General features: G+C 41.1%; 2 protein-coding genes across 8 annotated transcripts in view; one reads left to right on the plus strand and one right to left on the minus strand.

Moving 5' to 3' along the window:
* The window catches only part of caskb (calcium/calmodulin-dependent serine protein kinase b), a 92,932-nt gene that overhangs the window by 31,950 nt on the left and 33,482 nt on the right, over positions 1-27,500 (minus strand). For all 7 annotated transcript variants that reach the window (XM_081381229.1, XM_081381226.1, XM_081381228.1 and 4 more), the window contains exons 6-10: positions 22,562-22,664; positions 21,226-21,401; positions 10,100-10,222; positions 9,419-9,502; positions 6,674-6,773 (exon numbers count right to left, since the gene is read on the minus strand). In XM_081381229.1, the coding sequence (XP_081237355.1) occupies positions 6,674-6,773; positions 9,419-9,502; positions 10,100-10,222; positions 21,226-21,401; positions 22,562-22,664 (586 nt within the window). The remainder of the gene's footprint in view (positions 1-6,673; positions 6,774-9,418; positions 9,503-10,099; positions 10,223-21,225; positions 21,402-22,561; positions 22,665-27,500) is intronic.
* The window catches only part of gpr34a (G protein-coupled receptor 34a), a 4,305-nt gene continuing 780 nt past the window's right edge, over positions 23,976-27,500 (plus strand). The window contains exons 1-2 of the mRNA XM_081380041.1: positions 23,976-24,128; positions 26,078-27,500. The exon at positions 26,078-27,500 is cut by the window's right edge and continues 780 nt beyond it. Coding sequence (XP_081236167.1) covers positions 26,158-27,315 — 1,158 coding nt within the window. The 5' untranslated portion in view covers positions 23,976-24,128; positions 26,078-26,157 and the 3' untranslated portion in view covers positions 27,316-27,500. The remainder of the gene's footprint in view (positions 24,129-26,077) is intronic.

Raw genomic sequence — 27,500 nt, forward strand, 5'->3', positions numbered from 1 at the left:
TGCAGTGTGTAGTGTGTAGTGTGCAGTGTGCAGTGAGCGGGAAACAGAAACACTGTGGATCAGCAGCTCCGACAGGAACAAACTTTATGCTTCATGGGCAGAAATTCTCTGTCAATTTCAACTTGAGTAAAATCAGACGAAACTGATGAATATTTCTGTGCAGTGACTGATGTGTGATATTGATGATGTGTGATATTGATGATGTGTGATATTGATGATGTGTGATATTGATGATGTGTGATATTGATGAATATTACATGGCTTGGTTGAATTCTAAATGTAGAATGCGGTGTGTTATTTCTTGATATCAGACCGTTGCCATGGAAAGCAGAGCGTTGCTATGGATGCAGGATTCTAACCGTAGAGACGGAACGGACTATTTTCTTTAGCAGAAGCAATACAATTGTTTTTAAATCAATATTTTGTGTCAAATTATTGATTTATTTGGTAGGTAGCCATAAGCGGGATAATGTAGAGTGCCTCGGCTGTTATAGCGAATACACCCCTTCAGGGCTGGTTAGGGTTAACGCTTCGCCTGTCGGGGGTGTTCGCTATAACAGCCGCCTCGCTCTACATTATCCCTTACTTTTTTCTCTGATGTGACTGATGTGTGATATTGATGAATATTTCTTGTGTGATACTGATGATGTGTGATATATATTTCTGAGCAGGGACTGATGTGTGCAGATGTTGAACCTGTGATCATGAACAGTGGATGTGGCGGCTGGAGGCAGTGATGTCAGCGTGGTTTTACACACACTCCTCTTGCGCTCAGAAGCAGAACGCGAGGACGAAACCACAGGCCCGCACAGTTACAGGAAGTGAGAGTTTAATTCTGCGATAGAGAAGTGTCTGCTGTTTCTCAACACTGACACTTCCTCTGCATTAGCCCTGCTGACGGCCCGCACGAGAACACTCCTAGCATTAGCCGTCAGTAAGCGGAACACACCAACTTTCCACTTCCTGCCAGGGCTGGGTTAAAAATATAGATTTCTTGATTTGAACCGATTCTTGTTTTGAAGAACCGATATCTTAAATCCCAAGCCGAGATCTCTCAGTCTGTGGCGTTTGCATCTGATGAGGGAGCGCTCCCGTCCAGCATCACACTTCTAATATGAAACAATAAGTTCATCAGTAAACATTAGTTTGTGCATTTACTAACATGAACGAACAGTGAGCAATTCATGTGTTACAGTATTTATTAATCTGTGGTAACGTTAGTTAATAGAAATACAGCTGTTCATGTTAGTTCACAGTGCAGTAACTAATGTTAACTAATGAACCTTTGATTTCAATGACGTATTAGTAAATGTTGAAAGTAAAATTAACTAAGATTAATAAATGCTGTAGTATTGTTCCTTCTTAGTTCATGTTAACTAATGTAGTTAAATAATGTTAACTATTGAACCTTATTGTAAAGTGTTACCAATATTTAATTTGTTTAAATAAATAAATAAATAAATAAATGTCATTTTATGACAGCAACCATTTAAATGTTTATATATAAAAAAAAATAAAAAGTAGAAACTTAATTATCTCATAAAAAAATGTATTGTTATAATGTTCTTATAAAAAGTCCCTTAAGTGTAATTTAAATGCAAGAAACTGGTGAGACTGGTGAGACTGGTGAGACTGGTGAACTGGTGAAACTGGTGAGACTGGTGAACTGGTGAAACTGGTGAACTGGTGAAACTGGTGAAACTGGTGAGACTGGTGAGACTGGTGAACTGGTGAAACTGGTGAAACTGGTGAAACTGGTGAGACTGGTGAGACTGGTGAACTGGTGAAACTGGTGAAACTGGTGAAACTGGTGAACTGGTGAAACTGGTGAACTGGTGAAACTGGTGAAACTGGTGAACTGGTGAAACTGGTGAACTGGTGAAACTGGTGAGACTGGTGAGACTGGTGAACTGGTGAAACTGGTGAAACTGGTGAACTGGTGAAACTGGTGAAACTGGTGAACTGGTGAAACTGGTGAGACTGGTGAAACTGGTGAGACTGGTGAAACTGGTGAAACTGGTGAACTGGTGAAACTGGTGAACTGGTGAAACTGGTGAAACTGGTGAGACTGGTGAAACTGGTGAAACTGGTGAACTGGTGAGACTGGTGAGACTGGTGAACTGGTGAAACTGGTGAACTGGTGAGACTGGTGAACTGGTGAACTGGTGAGACTGGTGAAACTGGTGAAACTGGTGAACTGGTGAAACTGGTGAGACTGGTGAGACTGGTGAGACTGGTGAACTGGTGAGACTGGTGAACTGGTGAACTGGTGAAACTGGTGAACTGGTGAACCTGGTGAAACTGGTGAAACTGGTGAACCTGGTGAGACTGGTGAGACTGGTGAACTGGTGAAACTGGTGAGACTGGTGAGACTGGTGAAACTGGTGAGACTGGTGAGACTGGTGAACTGGTGAAACTGGTGAGACTGGTGAGACTGGTGAAACTGGTGAGACTGGTGAGAGTGGTGAACTGGTGAGACTGGTGAGACTGGTGAAACTGGTGAGACTGGTGAGACTGGTGAACTGGTGAAACTGGTGAGACTGGTGAAACTGGTGAAACTGGTGAAACTGGTGAACTGGTGAGACTGGTGAAACTGGTGAACTGGTGAACTGGTGAAACTGGTGAACTGGTGAGACTGGTGAACTGGTGAGACTGGTGAGACTGGTGAGACTGGTGAACTGGTGAAACTGGTGAACTGGTGAAACTGGTGAGACTGGTGAGACTGGTGAAACTGGTGAACTGGTGAGACTGGTGAACTGGTGAAACTGGTGAACTGGTGAACCTGGTGAAACTGGTGAAACTGGTGAACTGGTGAGACTGGTGAACTGGTGAAACTGGTGAAACTGGTGAGACTGGTGAAACTGGTGAACTGGTGAAACTGGTGAGACTGGTGAGACTGGTGAAACTGGTGAACTGGTGAGACTGGTGAACTGGTGAAACTGGTGAACCTGGTGAAACTGGTGAAACTGGTGAACTGGTGAGACTGGTGAACTGGTGAAACTGGTGAGACTGGTGAGACTGGTGAGACTGGTGAGACTGGTGAACTGGTGAGACTGGTGAGACTGGTGAGACTGGTGAGACTGGTGAACTGGTGAGACTGGTGAGACTGGTGAACTGGTGAAACTGGTGAAACTGGTGAGACTGGTGAGACTGGTGAGACTGGTGGACTGGTGAGACTGGTGAGACTGGTGAGACTGGTGAACTGGTGAACTGGTGAACTGGTGAGACTGGTGAGACTGGTGAAACTGGTGAAACTGGTGAACTGGTGAAACTGGTGAGACTGGTGAACTGGTGAGACTGGTGAAACTGGTGAACTGGTGAACTGGTGAACTGGTGAGACTGGTGAGACTGGTGAAACTGGTGAAACTGGTGAACTGGTGAAACTGGTGAGACTGGTGAACTGGTGAGACTGGTGAAACTGGTGAACTGGTGAAACTGGTGAACTGGTGAGACTGGTGAGACTGGTGAGACTGGTGAAACTGGTGAACTGGTGAGACTGGTGAAACTGGTGAAACTGGTGAACTGGTGAAACTGGTGAGACTGGTGAACTGGTGAGACTGGTGAAACTGGTGAACTGGTGAAACTGGTGAGACTGGTGAGACTGGTGAAACTGGTGAACTGGTGAACTGGTGAAACTGGTGAACTGGTGAACCTGGTGAAACTGGTGAAACTGGTGAACTGGTGAGACTGGTGAACTGGTGAAACTGGTGAAACTGGTGAGACTGGTGAACTGGTGAGACTGGTGAGACTGGTGAGACTGGTGAACTGGTGAGACTGGTGAAACTGGTGAACTGGTGAAACTGGTGAAACTGGTGAGACTGGTGAGACTGGTGAGACTGGTGAACTGGTGAGACTGGTGAGACTGGTGAACTGGTGAAACTGGTGAACCTGGTGAAACTGGTGAACTGGTGAAACTGGTGAGACTGGTGAGACTGGTGAAACTGGTGAAACTGGTGAAACTGGTGAACTGGTGAAACTGGTGAACTGGTGAGACAGGTGAGACTGGTGAAACTGGTGAACTGGTGAAACTGGTGAGACTGGTGAGACTGGTGAACTGGTGAGACTGGTGAGACTGGTGAGACTGGTGAACTGGTGAGACTGGTGAGACTGGTGAACTGGTGAGACTGGTGAACTGGTGAGACTGGTGAGACTGGTGAACTGGTGAACTGGTGAAACTGGTGAGACTGGTGAAACTGGTGAACTGGTGAGACTGGTGAGACTGGTGAACTGGTGAAACTGGTGAGACTGGTGAGACTGGTGAGACTGGTGAACTGGTGAACTGGTGAGACTGGTGAGACTGGTGAGACTGGTGAAACTGGTGAGACTGGTGAGACTGGTGAACTGGTGAGACTGGTGAGACTGGTGAGACTGGTGAGACTGGTGAGACTGGTGAACTGGTGAGACTGGTGAAACTGGTGAGACTGGTTGCACGTGACGCAACGCTGTCAGAGCCGACAGACTCATGTGTCAGACTCATTTCAGTGCAAAATAATTAGGTCAAAAACTATTTAATATACTGCAAATAGTCTTTTTATGTTTATTTATAATTCATTTAGGCTAGTGGTTCTCAGCGGGGGCATTCAGAGAACAACGGGGGGCGTTGGAAGCAAGATTTTTGAAAGGGGGGCGTTCAGGTGTTCATGGGGGCATTCACGAGTTTAAATATATAACGCAAATTTTTGTTCATTTACTTTTATTCATTTTAAGAATTTAGTAATTTATTTGTAATAAACAATTTAAGTGGGCAATTTAAAAAGTGTTAGGACTATGTATATGTTAAATTATGTTGTAAAACATATGCGCAGAGTGTGATGTCATATTGTGTGTGGACGCGCGTCTATGGTGCGCGTGAAAGAATACCTCAGCAGTGCTAAAAAATAAAAATAAAAAAAACATTCGTCCGCAGCCGCTCTACTCCTGACCGCAAGTCCACCGTCAGTGTTGTAGGTGGGCACTAGGCATGTTTTTGTTCATTTCTTTTGCATTATAACATTCTAAAATCTTCCAGTTTAATGCGACATGTAGCCTAAGCTATGTATCGTTACTTTTGCAACGACTCTATTATTTTACAGTCATAGACCAGCGCTCAAGCACTGACTAGAATCCAGCGCTGACGAGAATCAGCATTCATGTGCTCAAAAATGCGTTTCGCGCTGACAGCAATCCGGTGGTGCCTAGAATCACGCAGCGGAGGTTGACAAGCCATTAAAAAGTATTGACTTAAGAAACACTTATATTTTTTTAAATATTTTCAATAAATCATGTTCCCATTCACTCCGGCGACGAATTTTAAAATTAATTTAACTAAATTCTATTTATAAGGTAAAACTTTTAAATTTTTAGGCATTAACTAATTCCAATCCCTAATGCCAAAATGTTTTCTTTGTTCACCGAGTCATTTACTGGTCAGGCATTATTGTTAACTCGCAAGACAGTAAGGAGAAAATTACAATTTGATGTATAATTTAAATATATTCTGTTATCACATTTTGGTAATGTATAAATTTTGCCATCACATCTGAGCGCGAAACGCTGTTTGGGTAGTTTCAAGATATCAAAATAATTAATAATACAATAATAATTTAATTGTTCATGTGTTTATTCATGTTAGATTTTTTTTTTTTTACTGATTATGAACACAAATTAATCACGAGAAACCAAATTAATTGTAATTGTATTAATTATACCATTGATGAAAACAAGCTGATACCAAGGTATTTTAGGCCTACAATTCTAACATAATTTTTCCTGAAAAATCATGATTGTATAATTTATTTTTCGAAAGTTAGGTTAATGTAAGCAGCTTCTTGCAATAGTCTCCTAAATGCGTAATAAAACCTAAGTGCAAACATTACCGCTTTAATGACCGTCCTTTATTTTTCAGTGCATTTGTTTTACAATATATGGCTATAACTGTCATGGGATTAATATTATAACTATTATTATGTAGTAGTGTACATAACAAGGCTGCCAAGTACTGTGCACAGTGCGCTGCTATTTAATTTAATGTTTTTTTTTTCCTAACGTCTTTCGTCAGTCGACCAAGATTTTCTTTGGTTGATTGCAGCCCTACATCTGTTACAGTATCTATTAACCTATGTTAATATTAATTAATAAAAATACACTTATGTTCATTGTTAGTTCATGTCAGCTCAGCTGTATTTACAGATACAACTTTTGATTTAAAATTTGTATTAGTAAAAGTTGAAAATAACATTAACTGAAATTACTAACTAAATGCTGTAGAAATATTTTTTCATTCTCAGTTCATGTTAAAATATGTATTTAACACTGAGCAATAATGTGTTTGTGGAAAATGTAATGTGACAAAGTTAGTTAATAAAAATGCAATTGTTAATCATTTGTTCATGTTAGTTCACAATGCATTATACAATCTAATTCAATTTTTGATTTATTTAATAAATACTGCAGAATTATTGTTAAACTAGAGTTAGCGAACCGGTCCTTGTTGTAAAGTTTTAGCATTTTCTTAAATGTGATAATCATGAAGAGCCCGATGATGTCGTTCAGCGAGTGATTTACAGTAAAACGGTTCTCCCTGCGCAGCGCGAGACGCGGTGAGGTCACTGCTCGAGAGGTCACCTGACTCTCACAGACTCTCACACTGGCTGAGACCCAGACGGAGGTCCAGAGATGACTGGAGGGGACGCACCTGAAGACGTGGGGTCCTCTGAGAAGTCATGCAGGTCCTCGGGGGGGTCGCCGTAGAACGAGTTGAACTTGTGACTTGAGACAGCAGCGAGGACGGCACCCTGTCAATCACACACACACACACACACAAATCTCTTTATTTCAATCATTATGCAGATTATTTTTGATAAAATCCTTTTTCTGAACCACAGACATTTGACATTTGCCTTTCAGAGATCTCGTTAAACCACTCATTGTCACCTTTACACACACACACACACATCTCTCTATACTTCTGGGCTCAGTCACAGACCTGACTAAACATCTGAAGTATTAGAACAACATCCTGTGCTTTCATGTGGGAGAACGAGTCTGTCAATTACACTTTACTCGCGTTAACCTGAAACCAGCAGAAGTGTGGAAGAGTTCAATCCATCTAACGCCTCGGATTCACTGATCAGCAGATTCACTACACAACACACACAACACACACAACACACTTCACAACACACTTCACAACACACTACACATCACACTACACATCACACTTCACAACACACTTCACAACACACTACACATCACACTTCACAACACACACAACACACTACACAACACACTACACAACACACTTCACAACACACTTTAAAGGATTAGTTCACCTCAAAAAGAGAATTTCCTGGTCATTTACTCACCCCAGTGCCATCCATGATGTCCATGTCCTTCTTTCTTCAGTGGAAAAGAAATGAAGTTTTTTGAGGAAAACATTTCAGTATTTTTCTCCACACAATGGAGTTCAACGGTAACCAGAATGTTGAAGTCCAAATCAATGCCGTTTCAAAGGGCTCTGCACGATCCCAGTCGAGAAAAAAGGGTCTTATCTAGTGAAACGATCGGTCATTTTCTAAAAAAAAAAATGATATACTTTTTAACCACAATTGACCCTTCGCAGGGAGCTTGATTGACAGGAGATCTGACCAATCATACTTCGCCATCCGCCATTTTGTCCGACAAAGCAGTCAGGAGAGTTAATAGATTAACATGGGAGGATTTGAACTTGAAAAACGGAGTGTACTGACGTCTTTCCGTGGTTAAAACTACATTCCTTCTTATGTTTGTTCATGTTTATTTGAGGCTATAAATTAACTAGAAGGAAGAGATGATCGGTTCACGAGCAGCTTTAACTGATGCTCTAGCGATCTGTCACGACACATTAAAGAGCCACAAAACGGTATTTATTGTTTAAATTTCTTTTAAAAAATGACCAAATTTTAAAGGTGAGACTTTGTTTAATATGTTTAATATCAAACGTAACCGAAAAGTAACCTGGTCTGTCCTGTCTGTCAGCGCGTGGTCAGTCTCCTCTCTGCTCCGCGATGTATTTTTCACTGCGTGAGAACATGGTGTGGCGTGAGAACGGCGTAGCTTGTCGGACATAGCGACAGTAACTAAGGGGGGCGGGTCTTTGCGAATGGTCAATTGTTCGTCTTGTGCCATCTCATTTTCTCCTCCAACTTCAAAATCGTCCGACATCTTTGTTTTTCATTTTCTTCTTTTTTTCGTGACCTTTCCACTCCTCAACTGGGATCGTGCAGAGCCCTTTGAAACGGCATTGATTTGGACTTCAACATTCTGGTTGCCGTTGAACTCCATTGTGTGGAGAAAAATACTGAAGTGTTTTCCTCAAAAAACTTCATTTCTTTTCCACTGAAGAAAGAAGGACATGGACATCATGGATGGCACTGGGGTGAGTAAATGACCAGGAAATTCTCTTTTTGAGGTGAACTAATCCTTTAACACACTACATAACACACTTCACAACACACTTAATCAAATAGTTAATCAAACATTCACTCAGTCATCTGGGCTTTAATAATGTTCTCAAAACATTAGATGTAGATTAGATCACGCAGAACACGTTCCCCTGATGTTTGAAGAAGGATAAAATAGAATGTTTTCACGGTCAGGCGAATATGAACATTTGCATGAACAAGAAAAACATAAATTAAACTGGATGTTTTGAACATTAAGATAACATTTTAAAAATATCGTTTTCATAAGCTGGGTTTAGCTGAGATTAATCTGGGGTTTAGAAGAGTCAGAGTTATTAGAAGTGTTCACAGTCTTCTGATGAAGAAGACTGATCATTGATTCTGTCGGTTTCCTGTTTATTTCTGTGAAGCTGCTTGGAAACAATCTATAAATAAGTAGATTCATAACTTTCTGAAACATCATCAGCTCTGGCAAGCATATTATATGGACAGATCGTAAGTCATGTGACTTCTGCATGTGTGCGGATCATGTGACATGTATATTTGCCTGCTACTTCCTGTGTTTTTACACCTGAAGATGGTGTTTGGATGAACACCGAAACAACTCTTTATGTCATCAGGTAATTTTTAATTATGAGTGTTATCTAACACTGAGTGTGTGAGAGTGTGTGTGAGGGATATCTAACACTGAGTGTGTTAGAGTGTGTGTGAGGGATATCTAACACTGAGTGTGTGAGAGTGTGTGTGAGGGATATCTAACACTGAGTGTGTGAGAGTGTGTGTGAGGGATATCTAACACTGAGTGTGTGTGTGAGTGTGTGTGAGTGATATCTAACACTGAGTGTGTGTGAGTGATATCTAACACTGAGTGTGTGAGAGTGTGTGTGAGTGATATCTAACACTGAGTGTGTGTGAGTGTGTGTGAGTGATATCTAACACTGAGTGTGTGTGAAGGCTGGGCATGTGTTGAGGAACGCCTGCTTGATGACAGTAAATACCTTGAGTTTCCTCCGAGCGTTGAACTTCCTCAGCTGCTCCACCGTCTCGGGAAGGTGGATCTTGTACGAGTAGCGATCTCTCTCCTGCACACACACACACACACACACACACACACACACACACACACACACACACACACAACATGAGGTGAACTGAACCCGATACAGCGATCCAGTGTCAGAAACAGGAAGTGATGTGCACTCATGCAAGAGAAGAAATGATAACTTAATTTTCAGGACAATAGCAGAGGGAAGTGTGTGTGTGTGTGTGTGTGTGTGTGTGTGTGTGTGTGTGTGTGTGTGTGTGTGTGTGTGTGTGTGTGTATACTTGTACAACTATCTTTGTGAGGACCAGTTTGAGTGTTAGACCATTGGAGTGAGGACTAAGAGAGAGTAAAGTGAGGACATGTTGGCCGGTCCTCTCTCTCTCTGAGAGCCTTTAAAGGCCTGTTTGAGGGTCAAGACTTGGTTTTATGGATAAGGTTATAATGAGGTCAAGGGTCGGTTTAGGGTCAGGGGTCAGGTTAGGCACTTAGTTGTGATGGGTAAGGTTAGGGTAAGCGGCTAGAGATTGCATTGTGTCAATGAATGTCCTCATAAAGACAGATGTACAAGAATGTGTGTGTGTGTGTGTGTGTGTGTGTGTGTGTGTGTGTGTGTGTGTGTGTGTGTGTGTGAGACCTTGAGCCAGGGGTGGTTGAGCGCTTCATAGACGGTGATTCTCTCGGCTGGGTCCAGCATTAGCATACGCCGCACCAGGTCTTTAGCGCTCTCAGAGATCTGAGTCCACTGCCGAGGGTTCATCTGACAAACACACACACACACGCACAAACACACTGTACTCAACTGAACCCAACTTCATTCAGAGGCCATTACAACTTGCAAATGTTACTTACAGACGTTTGTTTGCATCAATACCAGGGTTCTTATCAATACCAGGGTTCTCATCAATACCAGGGTTCTCATCAATACCAGGGTTCTTATCAATACCAGGGTTCTTATCAATACCAGGGTTCTTATCAATACCAGGGTTCTCATCAATACCAGGGTTCTCATCAATACCAGAGTTCTTATCAATACCAGGGTTCTTATCAATACCAGGGTTCTTATCAATACCAGGGTTCTTATCAATACCAGGGTTCTTATCAATACCAGGGTTCTCATCAATACCAGAGTTCTCAGCAATACCAGGGTTCTTATCAATACCAGGGTTCTCATCAATACCAGGGTTCTTATCAATACCAGGGTTCTTATCAATACCAGAGTTCTTATCAATACCAGGGTTCTTATCAATACCAGAGTTCTCAGCAATACCAGGGTTCTTATCAATACCAGGGTTCTTATCAATACCAGGGTTCTTATCAATACCAGAGTTCTTATCAATACCAGGGTTCTCATCAATACCAGGGTTCTTATCAATACCAGAGTTCTTATCAATACCAGGGTTCTTATCAATACCAGGGTTCTCATCAATACCAGGGTTCTCATCAATACCAGAGCTCTTATCAATACCAGAGTTCTTATCAATACCATGGTTCTTATCAATACCAGGGTTCTTATCAATACCAGGGTTCTCATCAATACCAGGGTTCTTATCAATACCAGAGTTCTTATCAATACCAGAGTTCTTATCAATACCAGGGTTCTTATCAATACCAGGGTTCTCATCAATACCAGGGTTCTCATCAATACCAGGGTTCTCATCAATACCAGAGCTCTTATCAATACCAGAGTTCTTATCAATACCAGGGTTCTTATCAATACCAGGGTTCTTATCAATACCAGGGTTCTCATCAATACCAGGGTTCTCATCAATACCAGGGTTCTTATCAATACCAGGGTTCTTATCAATACCAGGGTTCTTATCAATACCAGGGTTCTTATCAATACCAGGGTTCTCATCAATACCAGGGTTCTCATCAATACCAGAGTTCTTATCAATACCAGGGTTCTTATCAATACCAGGGTTCTTATCAATACCAGGGTTCTTATCAATACCAGGGTTCTTATCAATACCAGGGTTCTCATCAATACCAGAGTTCTCAGCAATACCAGGGTTCTTATCAATACCAGGGTTCTCATCAATACCAGGGTTCTTATCAATACCAGAGTTCTTATCAATACCAGGGTTCTCATCAATACCAGGGTTCTTATCAATACCAGAGTTCTTATCAATACCAGAGTTCTTATCAATACCAGGGTTCTTATCAATACCAGAGTTCTCATCAATACCAGAGTTCTCATCAATACCAGGGTTCTTATCAATACCAGAGTTCTCATCAATACCAGGGTTCTTATCAATACCAGGGTTCTTATCAATACCAGAGTTCTTATCAATACCAGGGTTCTTATCAATACCAGAGTTCTCATCAATACCAGAGTTCTCATCAATACCAGGGTTCTTATCAATACCAGGGTTCTCATCAATACCAGGGTTCTTATCAATACCAGAGTTCTTATCAATACCAGGGTTCTTATCAATACCATCAACACCAGGGTTCTCATCAATACCAGAGTTCTCATCAATACCAGAGTTCTCATCAATACCAGGGTTCTTATCAATACCAGAGTTCTCATCAATACCAGGGTTCTTATCAATACCAGGGTTCTTATCAATACCAGGGTTCTCATCAATACCAGGGTTCTTATCAATACCAGAGTTCTTATCAATACCAGGGTTCTCATCAATACCAGAGTTCTCATCAATACCAGGGTTCTCATCAATACCAGGGTTCTTATCAATACCATCAATACCAGGGTTCTTATCAATACCAGGGTTCTTATCAATACCATCAATACCAGGGTTCTTATCAATACCAGGGTTCTTATCAATACCAGAGTTCTTATCAATACCAGAGTTCTTATCAATACCAGGGTTCTCATCAATACCAGAGTTCTCATCAATACCAGGGTTCTTATCAATACCAGAGTTCTTATCAATACCAGGGTTCTTATCAATACCAGAGTTCTCATCAATACCAGAGTTCTCATCAATACCAGAGTTCTCATCAATACCAGAGTTCTTATCAATACCAGAGTTCTTATCAATACCAGGGTTCTTATCAATACCAGGGTTCTCATCAATACCAGGGTTCTCATCAATACCAGGGTTCTCATCAATACCAGGGTTCTCATCAATACCAGGGTTCTTATCAATACCAGAGTTCTTATCAATACCAGGGTTCTTATCAATACCAGAGTTCTTATCAATACCAGGGTTCTCATCAATACCAGGGTTCTCATCAATACCAGGGTTCTTATCAATACCAGAGTTCTTATCAATACCAGAGTTCTTATCAATACCAGGGTTCTTATCAATACCAGAGTTCTTATCAATACCAGGGTTCTCATCAATACCAGGGTTCTTGCAGGTTTCAGTGATTCAAATTTAAGACCTTTTTAAGACCATAAAGATTGAAATTTAAGACCTACACAATGCATTAACAAAAAAATATTCAAATCAAAGAAAAAAAGAAAAAAATCATTTTATTTCAATGAATTCAGTAATTGAAAAAGCATTAATTTAATTTACAGATAAAGCAATCACATTAGTAACGTTCCACACCCACACTGTGAAAAATGCCCAAAACCTTCGGCCCAAAATGAAAACAAACTTGCCCTCAATTAGAATAGATCTCATCTCATATTTATTTACATTACAAAATGTATAGAAAATTGTACTTAGCATATTATACTGTAAAAACACACAATTATAGTTGATTATAGTTGATCATAACTAGAGATGAAATGGCATGAACATTTCATTTCATGATTATAGTGACAAAAATGATCACGGTTATCACAGAATCCTGTTCGAAAACCACCAAATAACAAATAAAATTAGCATCAATATGCACTTTTTGTTTACATAAACATTAAAATAATACCATTAAAAATGATGGCCAGATTTTAAAGGAGTGTCTTGCACAAGTTCAAATAAAGTTTTGACAAAAAAGGTTTTATAAAAAGATAAATCTCACATATTTCAGGAAAAAATGAGCGTGTCGCTTCAATTATGAGCGCGCTAAAGACGCGATATGTGAACGAGCGACCTCCGACCAGGCCACGGGCGGCTGGAGCTCGGCGTGTTGGAGACCCCTGCTCTCGAGCTCCGCTGCGTAGGCTACGACCCCATTCTTTTTTGCTACTTTGTAATAACTTTCTGCGGCCGGCGTTTCTGGAAATGGGCTAAATTAATTTTAAGACCTCAGATGAAAATCTGCCCGTTTTTAAGACGTTTTAAGGCCTTAAATTTAAAGTTCAGAATTTTAGACTTTTTAAGACCTCACGGGAACCCTGCATACGACATGGAGCCGTTCTGAACACTGCACGGAAAAAAGTGACGTTCTTCCTCAGTGTTTCTGAAATATCTAAACATTCTTAAAGGATAATTCCGGTATTTAGCACTTTGAGTCTCTTTTCTGGTTTGTTTTGGATGAACTAGAGTGGTGGACACAGACATGTTGACGATGGGTCCTGTCTCATACCTGCCAACCTTGAAATTATTTTTTGCGTACCTACGGCGACGGGGGGGGGGGGTTGGGGTGGACGGCAACGTGTGCTGGACAACTAGTCTAAAATTAAGAAACCACTATAAAACTGTAAAAAAAAAAAAAAAAAAAAAAAAGACAATTAAGATAGGCTAGTTAATTTATTATTTCAATATCCAAATATGATACTAAATACCACAGGGAAAAGGGCTTCTATTTGTCTTTGCATTTAAACATTGCGCATTTTAAACAGGACACGCATTAGCTGAATAAATGTTAGCCAAAACATATTTATAGAAAACAGCTGACAATGAATAGACAGGAGTCCAATAATTGCATAACGAATCACTTATTCTAAAAAGAATGTCAAGTATACCGGTAAGTTAGACGAATCCGACATATAAGGGCTGTTAACGTTCGTCATTTAACGAATTTTAAAAACAAGGATGGATAATACAAAATGCTTTCTGGCATTTTCACAGAAAAAAAACAAAAACAAAAACAAGCAAGAACAAAATTTAAACTTAACCCGTCAAATTTAATTTTACAATCTTCTCTCTGTGCGCGCGTCCGTGTTTGTGAGAGAGCTCGCGCCAGTGTTACCAACTTAGCAATTTTGTTGCTAGATTTAGCAACTTTTCAGACTACCCTAGCAACTTTTTTTTCAAAAAGCACCTAGCAACAAATTTAGCAATTTTTAAAATTTATTTGGCAACTTTTAGCAACTTTTGGAAAGTGACTCTAATCCAAACAACACTCGCAAGGGCGTGGTGAGCTGGTAAGGGCACCACAACTTCCAATAGAAAATTTGAACTGCAGTAGTCACCGTTCTACCTGAAGAGGTTGAACAGCCTTTTTACAGCATATATTGTAGAATTAAAACACTTTATACCCAAATGTCAAATGAATTACTTGAATAAATGAACAGCATTAATAAAGCCCCAGTCTTACAGATCATTCATTAGTTGGTCGAAGTCCAAAGTAGTCGATTGTCGAGTTCACGCACATAGGTTTAGTTACCTATGATCACGTGCGTGAACTCGACAATCGACTACTGTGGACTTCGACCGAAAACAGGAAATAAATACAGGTATGTGCGCTGGCTGAATTAACATCACTTTTATTGATATCTTTCACATCTACTGCAGTCAGATTCACTCGTGTTCACTCTGAAGGAATCACTCACATTTTCTGTGCACTTGTAATGACACATCAAGGATGTTAAGAGGCTAAAAGCAGGTTTAAAATATGCCCCATTGAAGTCAACAAGGGTGCAAATTTTAAAAAGAGGATAACACGGTGTAGGCAACACCGATTTTTGTCATTGTTCTCTGTATTGACAGCACTACAAATTTACAAAAAAATGAGCTCAATGTTAAAATTGACCGGAGTTCTCCTTTAAGGGTAACTAAACCCTAAACCAACTTTTTTTAGCTAAAAAAAGTATATATATATATATATATATATATATATATATATATATATATATATATATATATATATATATATAGGCCTATATATAAAACAAAAAATAATATCTACAGGGCTTGAATTTCGGTGCGGGATTGCGGGTATTGCGCATATTTTTTATCATTCCCGCAGGTCTCCCATTTATAATGCGGGAAATTCCCGCAAACATTGATTCACTTTAGCATGTAGGTTCAGGTTGTATTAGTAAATGAATCCACGCAGATGGAAAATCAAATCAGTCATTTTAAAACTGTCTGCGAGACGCAATTTCACAAACAGCGTGAGTGATTCAGCGGCGCTGCGTCTTCTATCTCGCGTCTCTCAAAATGGGTTGCACAATGCAATCGTTAAGCGCGCAGCAGGCGGCGGAAATACACTCTCGCGTTTCGGGAGTCGATCGGGCCAGCATTGCATCACGAGTAACTAAAGTTTACCATTTGCACGTCTTTTCAAGTCTCACCAGTTTAAACAGTCACGCGATTTTAAACTCTTCGGTACTTGCGCGCTGTCTGAGAGATGCTTTTTTCTCTGCACACATACATAGAGTAAAGCAGCCTCACAAACAGCTCGCGGGTAACAAAAGTTATTTTTCGTGGATTATAAATCGCTTTAACAGTCAAAAACATAAGAAAATGATGTCAATTTCGGTCTTGGAGAGTATCCTCTAATCTAAACACAGTCGGTTATGTCTTAAATAAGCATAAATCGCACGTGACCGTATAATGAAAACAGGATCCGTGGCTCTTAAAGGGACAGCAGCCATATGTGTCTGTCATTAATTTGTTTGTCAAAACAACAAAACATAGCTTTCATTTTAAGGAATCAGGATTAATAGCCTATGAATTTAATTTAGTCAGGACTAAAATACTACCCAGTGTTATTTTACATTTGATTAGGCTACTTTATTCAGTCTCTGTAGTATTTCTGAATAGCCTACTAGTTTTAGACCTAAGCAAAAACTTTTCTCTTTATTTCTCTTTATTGATATCTTTATTCTATTGTATTTATTTGTGCTACTTTTTTCAATTTAATTCAAAGATTGAAATCAAGCTTCCTTGAGTTGTGTAAATTCTTAAGAACAAAATGACCCCATTGTAAAAATGCAATGAGTAGGCTAAGCATACATTTAGGCGAGATAAATGTAATTAAAAAAAAAGTCTAAACTCCCCCCTCAAATTAAAAATTCCCCCCCATAAGAATCACCTAAGGGGGGATTTCCCCCCCATTTTCCAAAATGAAATTCAGGCCCTGATCTACGTATTACATATGGCGTAGTTTTGCGTTGCGATTACGTTATGACGTCATAACGCAATGACGTCACAACGTCATTTAGCAATTTTAGCAACAAATCGATCTGCCTTTAGCAACTTCCCCTGAAAATTAGTTGGCAACACTGGCTCGCGCAGCACTGATACAACGGTACTTTTTAATCCATAACTAACACGCTAGTTTCATACAAAACAAATATGTAACATAATTAGGTACTTTAGTTATTATTAACACAATAACGTAACACATGAAGGCTACGTTTCTTAGCACTGAGAATTAATTAATAAACGCCTGTTTCTCCAGACTCGCGCTATCCGTAATCCACAAATGATCACATCACTTTCATAATCACGAAGCCATAGCGATTTCAAGTTTATTAAGATTTATTGTTCGGTATTTCTTGAGCATTTTATTATTTGCGTGACTGAATGAGGTCTTCCTCTTTTTCTGAGTGACCATGAAGAACGGAGTATTTTAAGATAATCCATGCGATCCGTGTGATCATAGAATCCATAGGATTAGGTTAACTCAGTACAATATTTCAACTTTCCATATCGAGTCCAGCCCAGCCCGTTTACCTTCAGGAGTCAGATGTACAGTGACTACTGTAACGTTACTGTCCTCGCTTATGAAATCAGCCAGACTGCGGCCGCGGGAGTAGAAGGCGGATCGAGCGGGATTCTTTATTGGTGTCGATTTTCAGTCTCTTTTTAATGATAGGCCTTACGCATCTGTCAATCATCCCCGCTTGCTATTTGGGGAATGAATCCAGCGCTATGATTGGTCGAACTCTTCTTCTTTTGCTGTTGCTTGATTTGAGGACTGCACGTGCAGAGGCGTCACCAGGTTTTTGCGTAGTTTAGACTAACAAATCGTACCAGCGTACTTTGATGTCAAAATGCGTATCCGCTACGCAAAATGCGTACAGGTTGGCAGGTCTGTTGTCTCGACTTTTAGACTCTTCTAGAATCGCCTTTGACCGCTTCAGAGTGGCTGGCGACGGGCACGCACCAACATGACCTTAAAACAACCCATAACGTTCGTTTTCAAAACTGTGCAACTCACCTGAGTGGTTAGTGGTGTTCGTTGATGATTACAAACAAATATATATCAGCGCAATGTAGGGCTTGCATAGACTAGTCGAGTAGTCGATAGATCGACTACTTCAACCAGTAGTCGACGCTGTCGGAAACAATCGACTACTCGAGCGTCCATTAAACATAAATGAATTAAAAATGGCGAACGTCACCAACAGACACCACGCGTCAGATGTGTGGAAGAATTGCATCAAGGATGACAAAAATATTGTAATTTGGCCAACTCTGCAAGAGGCCGTTCACATATTATCACACTACGCGTGTTCTAAAGAGAGAAACCCGTAATTTAGAGCGTAAATGGAAACAAACCAACTTAGAGGTCTTTAGAATCGCATGGAAAGACAGTATGTCACGTTATAAAAAGGCCCTAAAAGCGGCCAGGGCTGAGCATCTACGCAAACTAATAGAAAACAACCATAACAATCCTAAGTTCTTATTTAACACAGTGGCGAGACTAACAAATAAACAGATGTCTCCTGAACAAAATATTCCATTACAGTTTAGTAGTAATGATTTCATGAAGTTCTTCACTGAGAAAATAGAAAACATCAGAACCACAATTGTAAACGTTCAATCCTCAATCGCGCCTTATAATTCAGCCTCAATTATCACCCCGCAAGAACAATTACAGTGCTTTACAACTATAGAACAAAAAGAGTTAAATAAACTTTTTACTTCATCTAAAACAACAACATGTTTACTAGATCCTATACCAACTAAACTATTGAAAGAAGTGTTACCTGTAGTGGAAGAGCCTCTCCTCAATATTATTAACTCGTCTTTATCTTTAGGTTATGTTCCAAAAACATTTAAACTGGCAGTTATAAAACCTCTCATTAAGAAACCACAATTAGATCCGAATAATCTAGTAAATTATAGACCCATTTCAAATCTACCTTTTATGTCTAAAATACTAGAAAAAGTTGTGTCCGCTCAACTGGGCTCTTTCTTACAAGAAAATGACACCTATGAAAAGTTTCAGTCTGGGTTCAGGCCGCATCATAGCACTGAAACTGCGCTCGTTAAAATCACAAATGATTTACTTTTAGCTTCTGACCAAGGCTGTATCTCAATACTAGTTTTACTTGATCTTAGTGCTGCGTTCGATACTATAGATCATACAATACTCTTAGATCGACTACAAAATTATACTGGTGTTCAAGGACAAGCATTAAGCTGGTTCAGATCATACCTATCTGACCGCTACCATTTTGTTTATTTAAATGGAGAAAAATCTATCATAACTCCAGTAAACTATGGAGTGCCGCAGGGATCTGTGTTAGGCCCTCTATTATTCTCAATATATATGCTGCCACTTGGAAATATTATAAGGAAACATGGAATTAGTTTCCATTGTTATGCTGATGACACTCAAATCTATATTTCATCACGGCCAGATGAAAACGCTAAATTATCCAAATTGACAGAGTGTGTTAAAGATATAAAAGATTGGATGACGCATAATTTTCTTTTATTAAATCCAGACAAGACAGAGGCACTACTTATCGGTTCAAAAAACCACCCACAAAACCTCTCACAATACAACTTTAACATAGTAGGATGTCCTGTTACTTCATCCTCTACAGTAAAAGACCTGGGTGTTATATTAGACTGCAACCTGTCTTTTGAAAATCATATTTCATATGTTACAAGAACAGCCTTTTTCCACCTTAGAAACATTGCTAAGCTACGTAATATGCTATCTGTTTCTGATGCAGAAAAGCTAGTTCATGCATTCATGACCTCGAGACTAGATTACTGTAATGCGTTATTAGCCGGTTGTCCTGCATCCTCAATAAACAAGCTACAGTTAGTCCAAAATGCCGCCGCTAGAGTTCTAACTAGATCAAGAAAATATGATCATGTAACACAGATTTTATCATCTCTACATTGGTTACCTATAAAGTCCCGTATTAATTACAAGGTATTGCTACTGACTTATAAAGCCCTAAACGGCTTAGCTCCAGTTTATTTAACGGATCTTCTATCGCCCTATAATCCATCGCGCTCTTTAAGGTCACTAAATTCGAGGCTTCTGGTCATACCTAGGATATCTAGGTCCACCAAAGGAGGGAGAGCATTTTCACATTTAGCACCAAAACTCTGGAATAGTCTTCCGGATACTGTTCGTTGCTCAGACTCGCTCTCCCAGTTTAAAACTAGATTAAAGACGCATCTCTTCAGCCAGGCATTCATATAATACTTTTAATCCTACAGTTAAATCCGACCTCTAGTTCATAAACGCCAGAGGAGAACTGGCCCCCGACTGAGCCCGGGTTCTCCCAAGGTTTTTTTTTCTCCATTAGGTCACCTGATGGAGTTTTTCGGTTCCTTGCCACTGTTGCCTTTGGCTTGCTCAGTTGGGGATATTTGGGGATATTTAATTGAATTAATCAATCAACGATACTATTGATCAGCATTACCAAACGTAGACGTTCCACTAGAAACAAACATTGATGTATTGTTCTAATTTATTACTGTGAAGCTGCTTTGATACAACCTGTGTTGTGAAAAGCGCTATATAAATAAACTTGACTTGACTTGACTTGACATATTGCCTCTAAAAACGTGTGGAAAGCGCGCGCGGCCGTGCCGCTGTCTCCTACAAGCGCTCGCGCTCCCGTGGCGTCTGTCGTTGCTATGCAACCAAACTGCGCTCTACATGATGACGACGAAGAAGTATCATTCAGCAAAGGATTAATTGATTTCTAGCACTTGCATTAGCTTTACTACTAGATATATTTCTGGAGATGAGAAGGAAAAACACGCCTGGACAAACTAGCGCACCACGTCCGTTGCTTTCATTATGAGCGCGCTCGCCGCGCGTCTACATTTGAAATAACGACCTTGAGCGCGGAAAAGACGCGATATGTGAACGGCCCCTAGAAGCAGACGTCTGAAATGAAAGGCAGGAACGGCTATTTATTTGGCTTTAGACTGTTACATGAAAATTTAAAAATGAAATGTCATAATTATAACGTTTTGAGAGTTTACTTATGTAATTGTTGCATTAGGCTATGAATTAATAAATGTTTATTGATAAGATCTAGCTATGTCATGTCTTTTCATATACAGTAGCATAAACGACGAGTAGTCGAGTAACTCGAGTATTGTTTTGATAAGAAATCGACTAGTAGAAATCAGTAGTCGTGCAACCCCTAGCGCAATGTATGATTTCAATCCGTGTTATTTGCTATAGTGGAACTATTTTTTCAGATACCTCACAACCGCGTATAAACTTCCTCTCGATATTTGAGTCTAAAGCGCAGTAATATCAACGAGCAATGAGTCCTCCAACAGAAATCAACGGGATTTTACAAAATGCCAAATAAAACACAACAGAAACTGTATTTCGCTGCGCCACTTGTTCAGGAACATCAACGAACACCACTAACCACTCGGTGAGTTGCACAGTGAAACGCGGCGCCTGACGTGCCTGTGGCGCTCTGAGGTGTGTTGTGTTCGCTTCTGCACGCAGTACCTTGTACTTTCCTTTCACGATGGCTTCAAACAGGCGCTCCTTGGTGCCATAGAAAGGCAAACAGCCGCTCAGCAGGATGAAGAGAATGACACCGCAACCCCAGACGTCCACCGGCTTCCCGTACGGCTCACGCTTGACGACTTCAGGAGCCATGAAGTGAGGGGTCCCTACCCGACCTACGAGAGAGAGAGAGAGAGAGACACACAGGGCTTCAGAACAAATCAGAGTAAAGGGCTTACTCATATAAACTAGGGGTGCACCGATCCGATATTAGGATCGGATATCGGCCGCGATACTGATAAAATAGCTGGATCGGGGATCAGAAAAAATAACAGATCCATGGGCCGATCCAGGTTTGTTTTTGTTTTTTTCCGTTGTCGCAGCAGAACCTACGTCATTCGTCAGCTTCACGCGTATCGCATGCTAGAAGCAACATGGAGCGAGCCAGAGGCCGTTTCTCAATACCAAGTACGCAAACTTCGGACTTGCGTCCTCCTTGGTAGTTCGGACTTGCCAAGTTCGACTCAGGAGAACGAACTCCCGAGGACGAGAGGACGCGAGTCCGGTTATTCTGCAAATGGAACAGCAGCGTTCTTGATCGCGTCACTCAGCTCGCTCTGGCTACTCCGGTAATCTCTTTATGTATATTTTAGTCAACAATAAAACGAAGTATGTTATAAAACACCACTCTGCCTCTTTTCATTTAAAAAAAAATCTTAAACATATTAATGGCCACATAAATGTGGTTCAGGCAAACGCGTACATTGATTATCTTTACTGCATATTTATAACACCACGAAATATAAAACACAACCCTGCTTCTTTTTGTTTTCATTTTTAAAAATATGAAACATAATGATCATTAAAACTGACATTTAAATTTGCCATTGCTGATTAAGTGAGCATTCAGGTCATGTTTGTGATGGTGGTGTGACACGTTTGACCAATACACAGTTTTTTTGTTTCCACCGCTACATTTTAATTTTATTTTTTTTACATTTATTTAAAGAAGTTTGATTATATTCTATTTTCGATTTGAATGCACAATTGTTTTTTAAATAAATAAGAATACAACACATTACATACATCTGTTATTTTGTCTTAGTTATGTTTAGTTAGTAAAGTCTGGTGCCTTTAGTCTCTTCAAGGAAGGTATAAGGTGGAAGGTATACAGTTTATTATTAATTCAACTATAGTATCGGATCGGTATCGGGTATCGACAGATACACAAAGCCCAGGCATCGGTATCGGTATCGGGACTGAAAAAGTCGGATCGGTGCACCCCTAATATAAACTTCCTGTAAACATGATTTCTGTGGTGAAAACACACACGTACCTCCAGCCACCAGCCCAGACTCGCCCAGCTGAATCGCCACGCCGAAGCCGCCCAGCTTGACAGGAGCCGAGTTCTCCTTAGAGGCCAGCAGCACACAGTGAGGCTGAACACACACACACACACTATTTTCATTATCTAGTCTCATGTAAACTTCATTTAGCCGAGGCTGCAAAGCCGACTCCCTGTAACAAATATGGTAGAACTATCACTTCTATCACTTCAATATAAAGATTGCTTTATTAATAATCTTCCTGATCAGTTTGATCTCCTCAGCGTTCCAGATAGCTTAGAAGAACTCGATGCTGCAACAGAAACTATTGACTCTCTCTTTTCCAGCACTTTAGACACAGTTGCTCCGCTGCATTTAAAGAAGAATAAAGGAAATAGTCCATCGGCGTGGTACAGCGAGCACACTCGGCCCTAAAGAGAGAACAGAGGAATGGAGCGCAACTGGAAGAAAACAAAACTAGAGGTTTATCGCATTTCGTGGAGAGAGAGCATGACTGCATACAGAGAGGCCTTAAACGGCTAGATCTGCTTGTAGCTCGACTCTCTTAGAAGACAAAACTAAACACAACCCTGGGTATTCATTTGAAACAGTGGTAAGATAAATAAAGGTGACTTAACACACACATGAAACTGAGCACGTCCTACATAAAACCACATGCGTTCTCAGGTCACTCTCGCATGATATAATATGAGATGAGAAGACGAGGAACAAACCCTTCAGAGGAACCATGTTAATGCAGCGGTTCAACAAAACCCACAAAATAAAGGAGTGAACATTCAACAATGCAAATACAAAAAAAGAGAGAGAGACAGAGTGAGATAGAGAGAGCGAGAGAGAGAGAGAGAGAGAGAGAGAGAGAGCCACAGAGAGAGAGAGAGAGAGAGACACAGAGAGAGAGAGGGCGAGAGAGAGAGAGAGAGAGAGTCACAGAGAGAGAGAGGGCGAGAGAGAGAGAGAGCGAGAGAGAGAGAGAGGGCGAGAGAGAGAGAGAGAGAGAGAGAGCCACAGAGAGAGAGAGAGAGAGTCACAGAGAGAGAGAGGGCGAGAGAGAGAGAGAGAGAGAGAGAGAGAGAGAGAGAGAGTCACAGAGAGAGAGAGTCACAGAGAGAGAGAGGGCGAGAGAGAGAGAGAGAGAGAGCGAGAGAGAGAGAGAGGGCGAGAGAGAGAGAGAGAGACAGAGAGAGAGAGAGAGAGAGAGTCACAGAGAGAGAGAGGGCAAGAGAGAGAGAGCGAGAGAGAGAGAGAGAGAGAGAGAGAGAGAGACACAGAGAGAGAGAGGGCGAGAGAGAGAGAGAGTCACAGAGAGAGAGAGGGCGAGAGAGAGAGAGAGCCACAGAGAGAGAGGGGGCGAGAGAGAGAGAGAGAGACCGATAGAGAGAGGGCGAGAGAGCAAACGCAGCGACTGCAGACGTTCTGAGCCTTTGAAAGGGAAGAAGCAGAAACTGATAGAGGAATGAAAGAGGATCTGATCTGAGACTGAAACCCTGGTGTTTGTCTGAATGGATGAATGTGCAGCTGCAGCGGTTTGTGCAACTGAAGGAATTAGCATGCTAAACTGTGAGTAGAATTCTCTAATTCATCAGTGTGTGTGTCTGAGATCAAACTGTGTGTTGTGTGCGCATGTTATTCAACAGATTCCATTAATAAAACAGACAGAGAAACATATGTGCGCACATGAATACACTTCATACCACGGTCAGAACATATGTAGGTCGCTCCGCTAAAATGGGCAGAGTTTCAGATAAAAAATAAAAGATTTAAAAAAGCTTTCTATAGAAACATTTTAACACAACTAAAAATTTGCTAAATGTATGAAATTACCATTTTAGTATCTAATAATGCACACATGGTCCTCATGATCAATTTCCTTATTAAATTTAACATTTAATTTATCCAACAATATTATTGATCTCCTGCACTGACACCATTATATGAGAACTGAACTGAGCTTTTCTCCAGAGCGGCTGTGTATATATATATATATATATATATATATATATATAAATTAACTTTTTTTACAACAAAAATGAACCATCACTGAACTTACTTAAACTGTGACGCTATTATCTTCTGGAAACTAACTTTGTTGCATTATTTCCTGTTATCTCTGTGAAGCTGCTCTGAAACTCTGTGAAGCGCTAAAGAAATAAAGCTGACTCGACTTCTGTGAAGAGCATCATGAAATCATTTCTAAATGTCAGCGGCCTTCTGTTGAATCATGATTAATCCAACTTTGTTAAATAAGCATTTTGATTTTACTATTTACAGCTCAGACATCAAATAGATAAATAAAAATGAAATTTAAAAAAAAAAAATGCTAAATGAGAAAGCAAACGGCATAAAATCAGACCGGCGTAAAATTACAATAACACAAGCAGAAGAGATTCACTAGAAAAACACGGTTTCAAAAGTACCAAAATTAACACAGATAGAGCGGAAGTGCACAGAAATAGAAAAAGCAAGTGTGAATTATTTTCAATGTGTGTAGAGTACAAGAATATACTCTTTATTCCCTCTTTATTCAGATTTTTGCAGCCTAAATCTACTGACATTGCAGCGACTTAGTAGTTTTTCAGTGAAGATGCACCACAGTCAACATTCTTCTAACATTTTTATTACTTTTCTGACCTCAAAGAACCATTGGGCTCGGTAATTTCTAATCGGAGAGCACTGATAATAATTTATCTTTACACTATATATAACAATAATTAATTTTACACTATAAAACACTATAGAATGTTTGCATATTTTAAAGGTATCAATACATTTTTATATGTGTAAAATATGATACAACAGGCTTTTGAGGAATGTTTATTTCTTCATCTCTCAGTTGTAGCACTGCATTGTGTTTTACCCCCCCACAATAAACATAATAGAGCTTTCATCATAAAACTAAGCATTTAAATATATCTTACTAAGACATATTACTGAGAGACATCGAGTGACAAATGATATTTATATGAATTTTATGTAAACAGTCTGCTATAAAGATCTCACTGATTTACATTTTTGGCCATAAAAATAACAACTGCATCAGATCGCATAATATATATCTATATATCATTAATGTTCTATATAATGTGCCAGATTGAGTTGGAGAAAGAAGAGACCAGCTCAGAATGAGCCATGAACCTCCAACAGACCCAAAACACACTTTCATAAAGATGCGAGACGTGCTAATCCTGCAGTTTCACTACGGTCTCCCGTTCGGCACACACTCATCCAGGAAAGAGCTGTGAAGCAAGTCCAACTTTCTTTAAATTAAAACATCCAACACAGCTAAAATGATGAGAAAAAGGGGAATGGAAAATGAATTCTGCTGAGAGAGAGCCGAGGCGGTTCAGCCATCCATCAAGAGTGTGTTTCTGGGACGTTTGCCTGACCATGATTTACACTCGTTCGGATGAGCCAGAGCTTTCTCACCTTACATTTGCATTGGGTCGAGACAGAACTTTCCCCTGTTGTTCCCCAGTACAGTAATTTAACACATGTCTTTCTCTCCCCAGAGCTGAAGACTCGAGTGGAAAGACCTCAGTGAACTTCAACCTAACAAGGAGATCAAAACAAAAGCATCCGGTCGCACACGATGAGCACCACCGCCTGGCCGCCGAACCGCTTCAGCGATCACACCGCCACCTCGCTAACACACAACCGCTCGTGTGCGCTGGACGAGGAGAGCTTACGGCTCCCGCTAGCGGTGCTATACTCGCTCTTCTTCCTCTTTGGCCTGGCGGGAAACCTGCTAGCGTTATGGGTCTTCCTCTTCCTGCACTCGCGCAGGAACTCCGTGCGCGTCTTCCTCATCAACGTAGCCCTAGCGGATCTGGTGCTAGTAGCGTGTCTTCCCTTCCGCGTGCTGTATCACTCCCGGGGGAACGTGTGGTCGCTGGGCCCGCGCATGTGCAAGGCGGTGGGAAACCTGTTCTACATGAACATGTACGTTAGCATCACCCTGCTGGGTCTCATTAGCCTGGACCGCTACCTGAAGATCATCGGCGTGAGAGGCTCTCAGAGAGGCTGCGGGCCGCGCTGGCTACGAGGGAGCCGCTGGAGTCATGTGACCTGCGTTCTGCTGTGGACCTGCTCTTTAGTGATGGTCATTCCCATGATCGCCCTGGCCGAGGGCAACGAGGAGCCTGGCAAGTGTTTCCAGTACAAGCAAAGGAAACATGCGCGTGGGAAAGCTTACTTTAACCTGTTCCTAGTGGGCGTGTTCTGGCTAGTGTTCGTGGTTCTGCTAGTGTCGTATGCACGGATCGCACGCCGGCTGCTACGAGCGTCGAGCGACAAACCAGACCTCCCGAACGCCACACGCTACGCCCGCACCGCTAAGAAGTCCTTCGTGGTTCCGCTACTCTTCACCGTGTGCTTCGTGCCGTATCACGCCTTCAGACCCATCTACGTATCGTCTCAGCTAAGCGATGTTAGCTGCGAAACGCAGAGGCTAATGGACCGAACCAACGAGGTCATGCTCCTGTTCTCCGCGCTCAACAGCTGCCTGGACCCCGTCATGTACTTCATGCTCTCGGGGTCGGTGCGCAAAGCCACCATACAGGCGTTAGCACAGCTATTCTGCATGCAACACGAACCCACTACCACTAACAGCTCCACCACTGAGGGCAGGAGGACGTCTCACGCCTCCACCGCCGCAGTGCTAGCTTCATCCCGCGGGAGTCTGGGATTGATCTCGACACTCCGCTCCAAATCAGTGCTCAACGCCGACGGAGATCAGTGTCCGCAATGAGGAGTCTCTCACGTCAGCCAAACGGACCCGCACACTGGGCTGTGAACGCTGCATGGGAAATGCTCATGGGAAACAATGACTGGCTTGAAATGTTTGCATGGAAAAGTTCACTTCTAAGGGCATGTGTGGGATATACGGCGGGATACACAGCTGCAAGAGATCACTGGACGTCTGGTGTTAGGGTT

This window comes from Scardinius erythrophthalmus, assembly GCF_964197995.2.
Source record: "Scardinius erythrophthalmus genome assembly, chromosome: 12".
NCBI lineage: Eukaryota > Metazoa > Chordata > Actinopteri > Cypriniformes > Leuciscidae > Scardinius > Scardinius erythrophthalmus.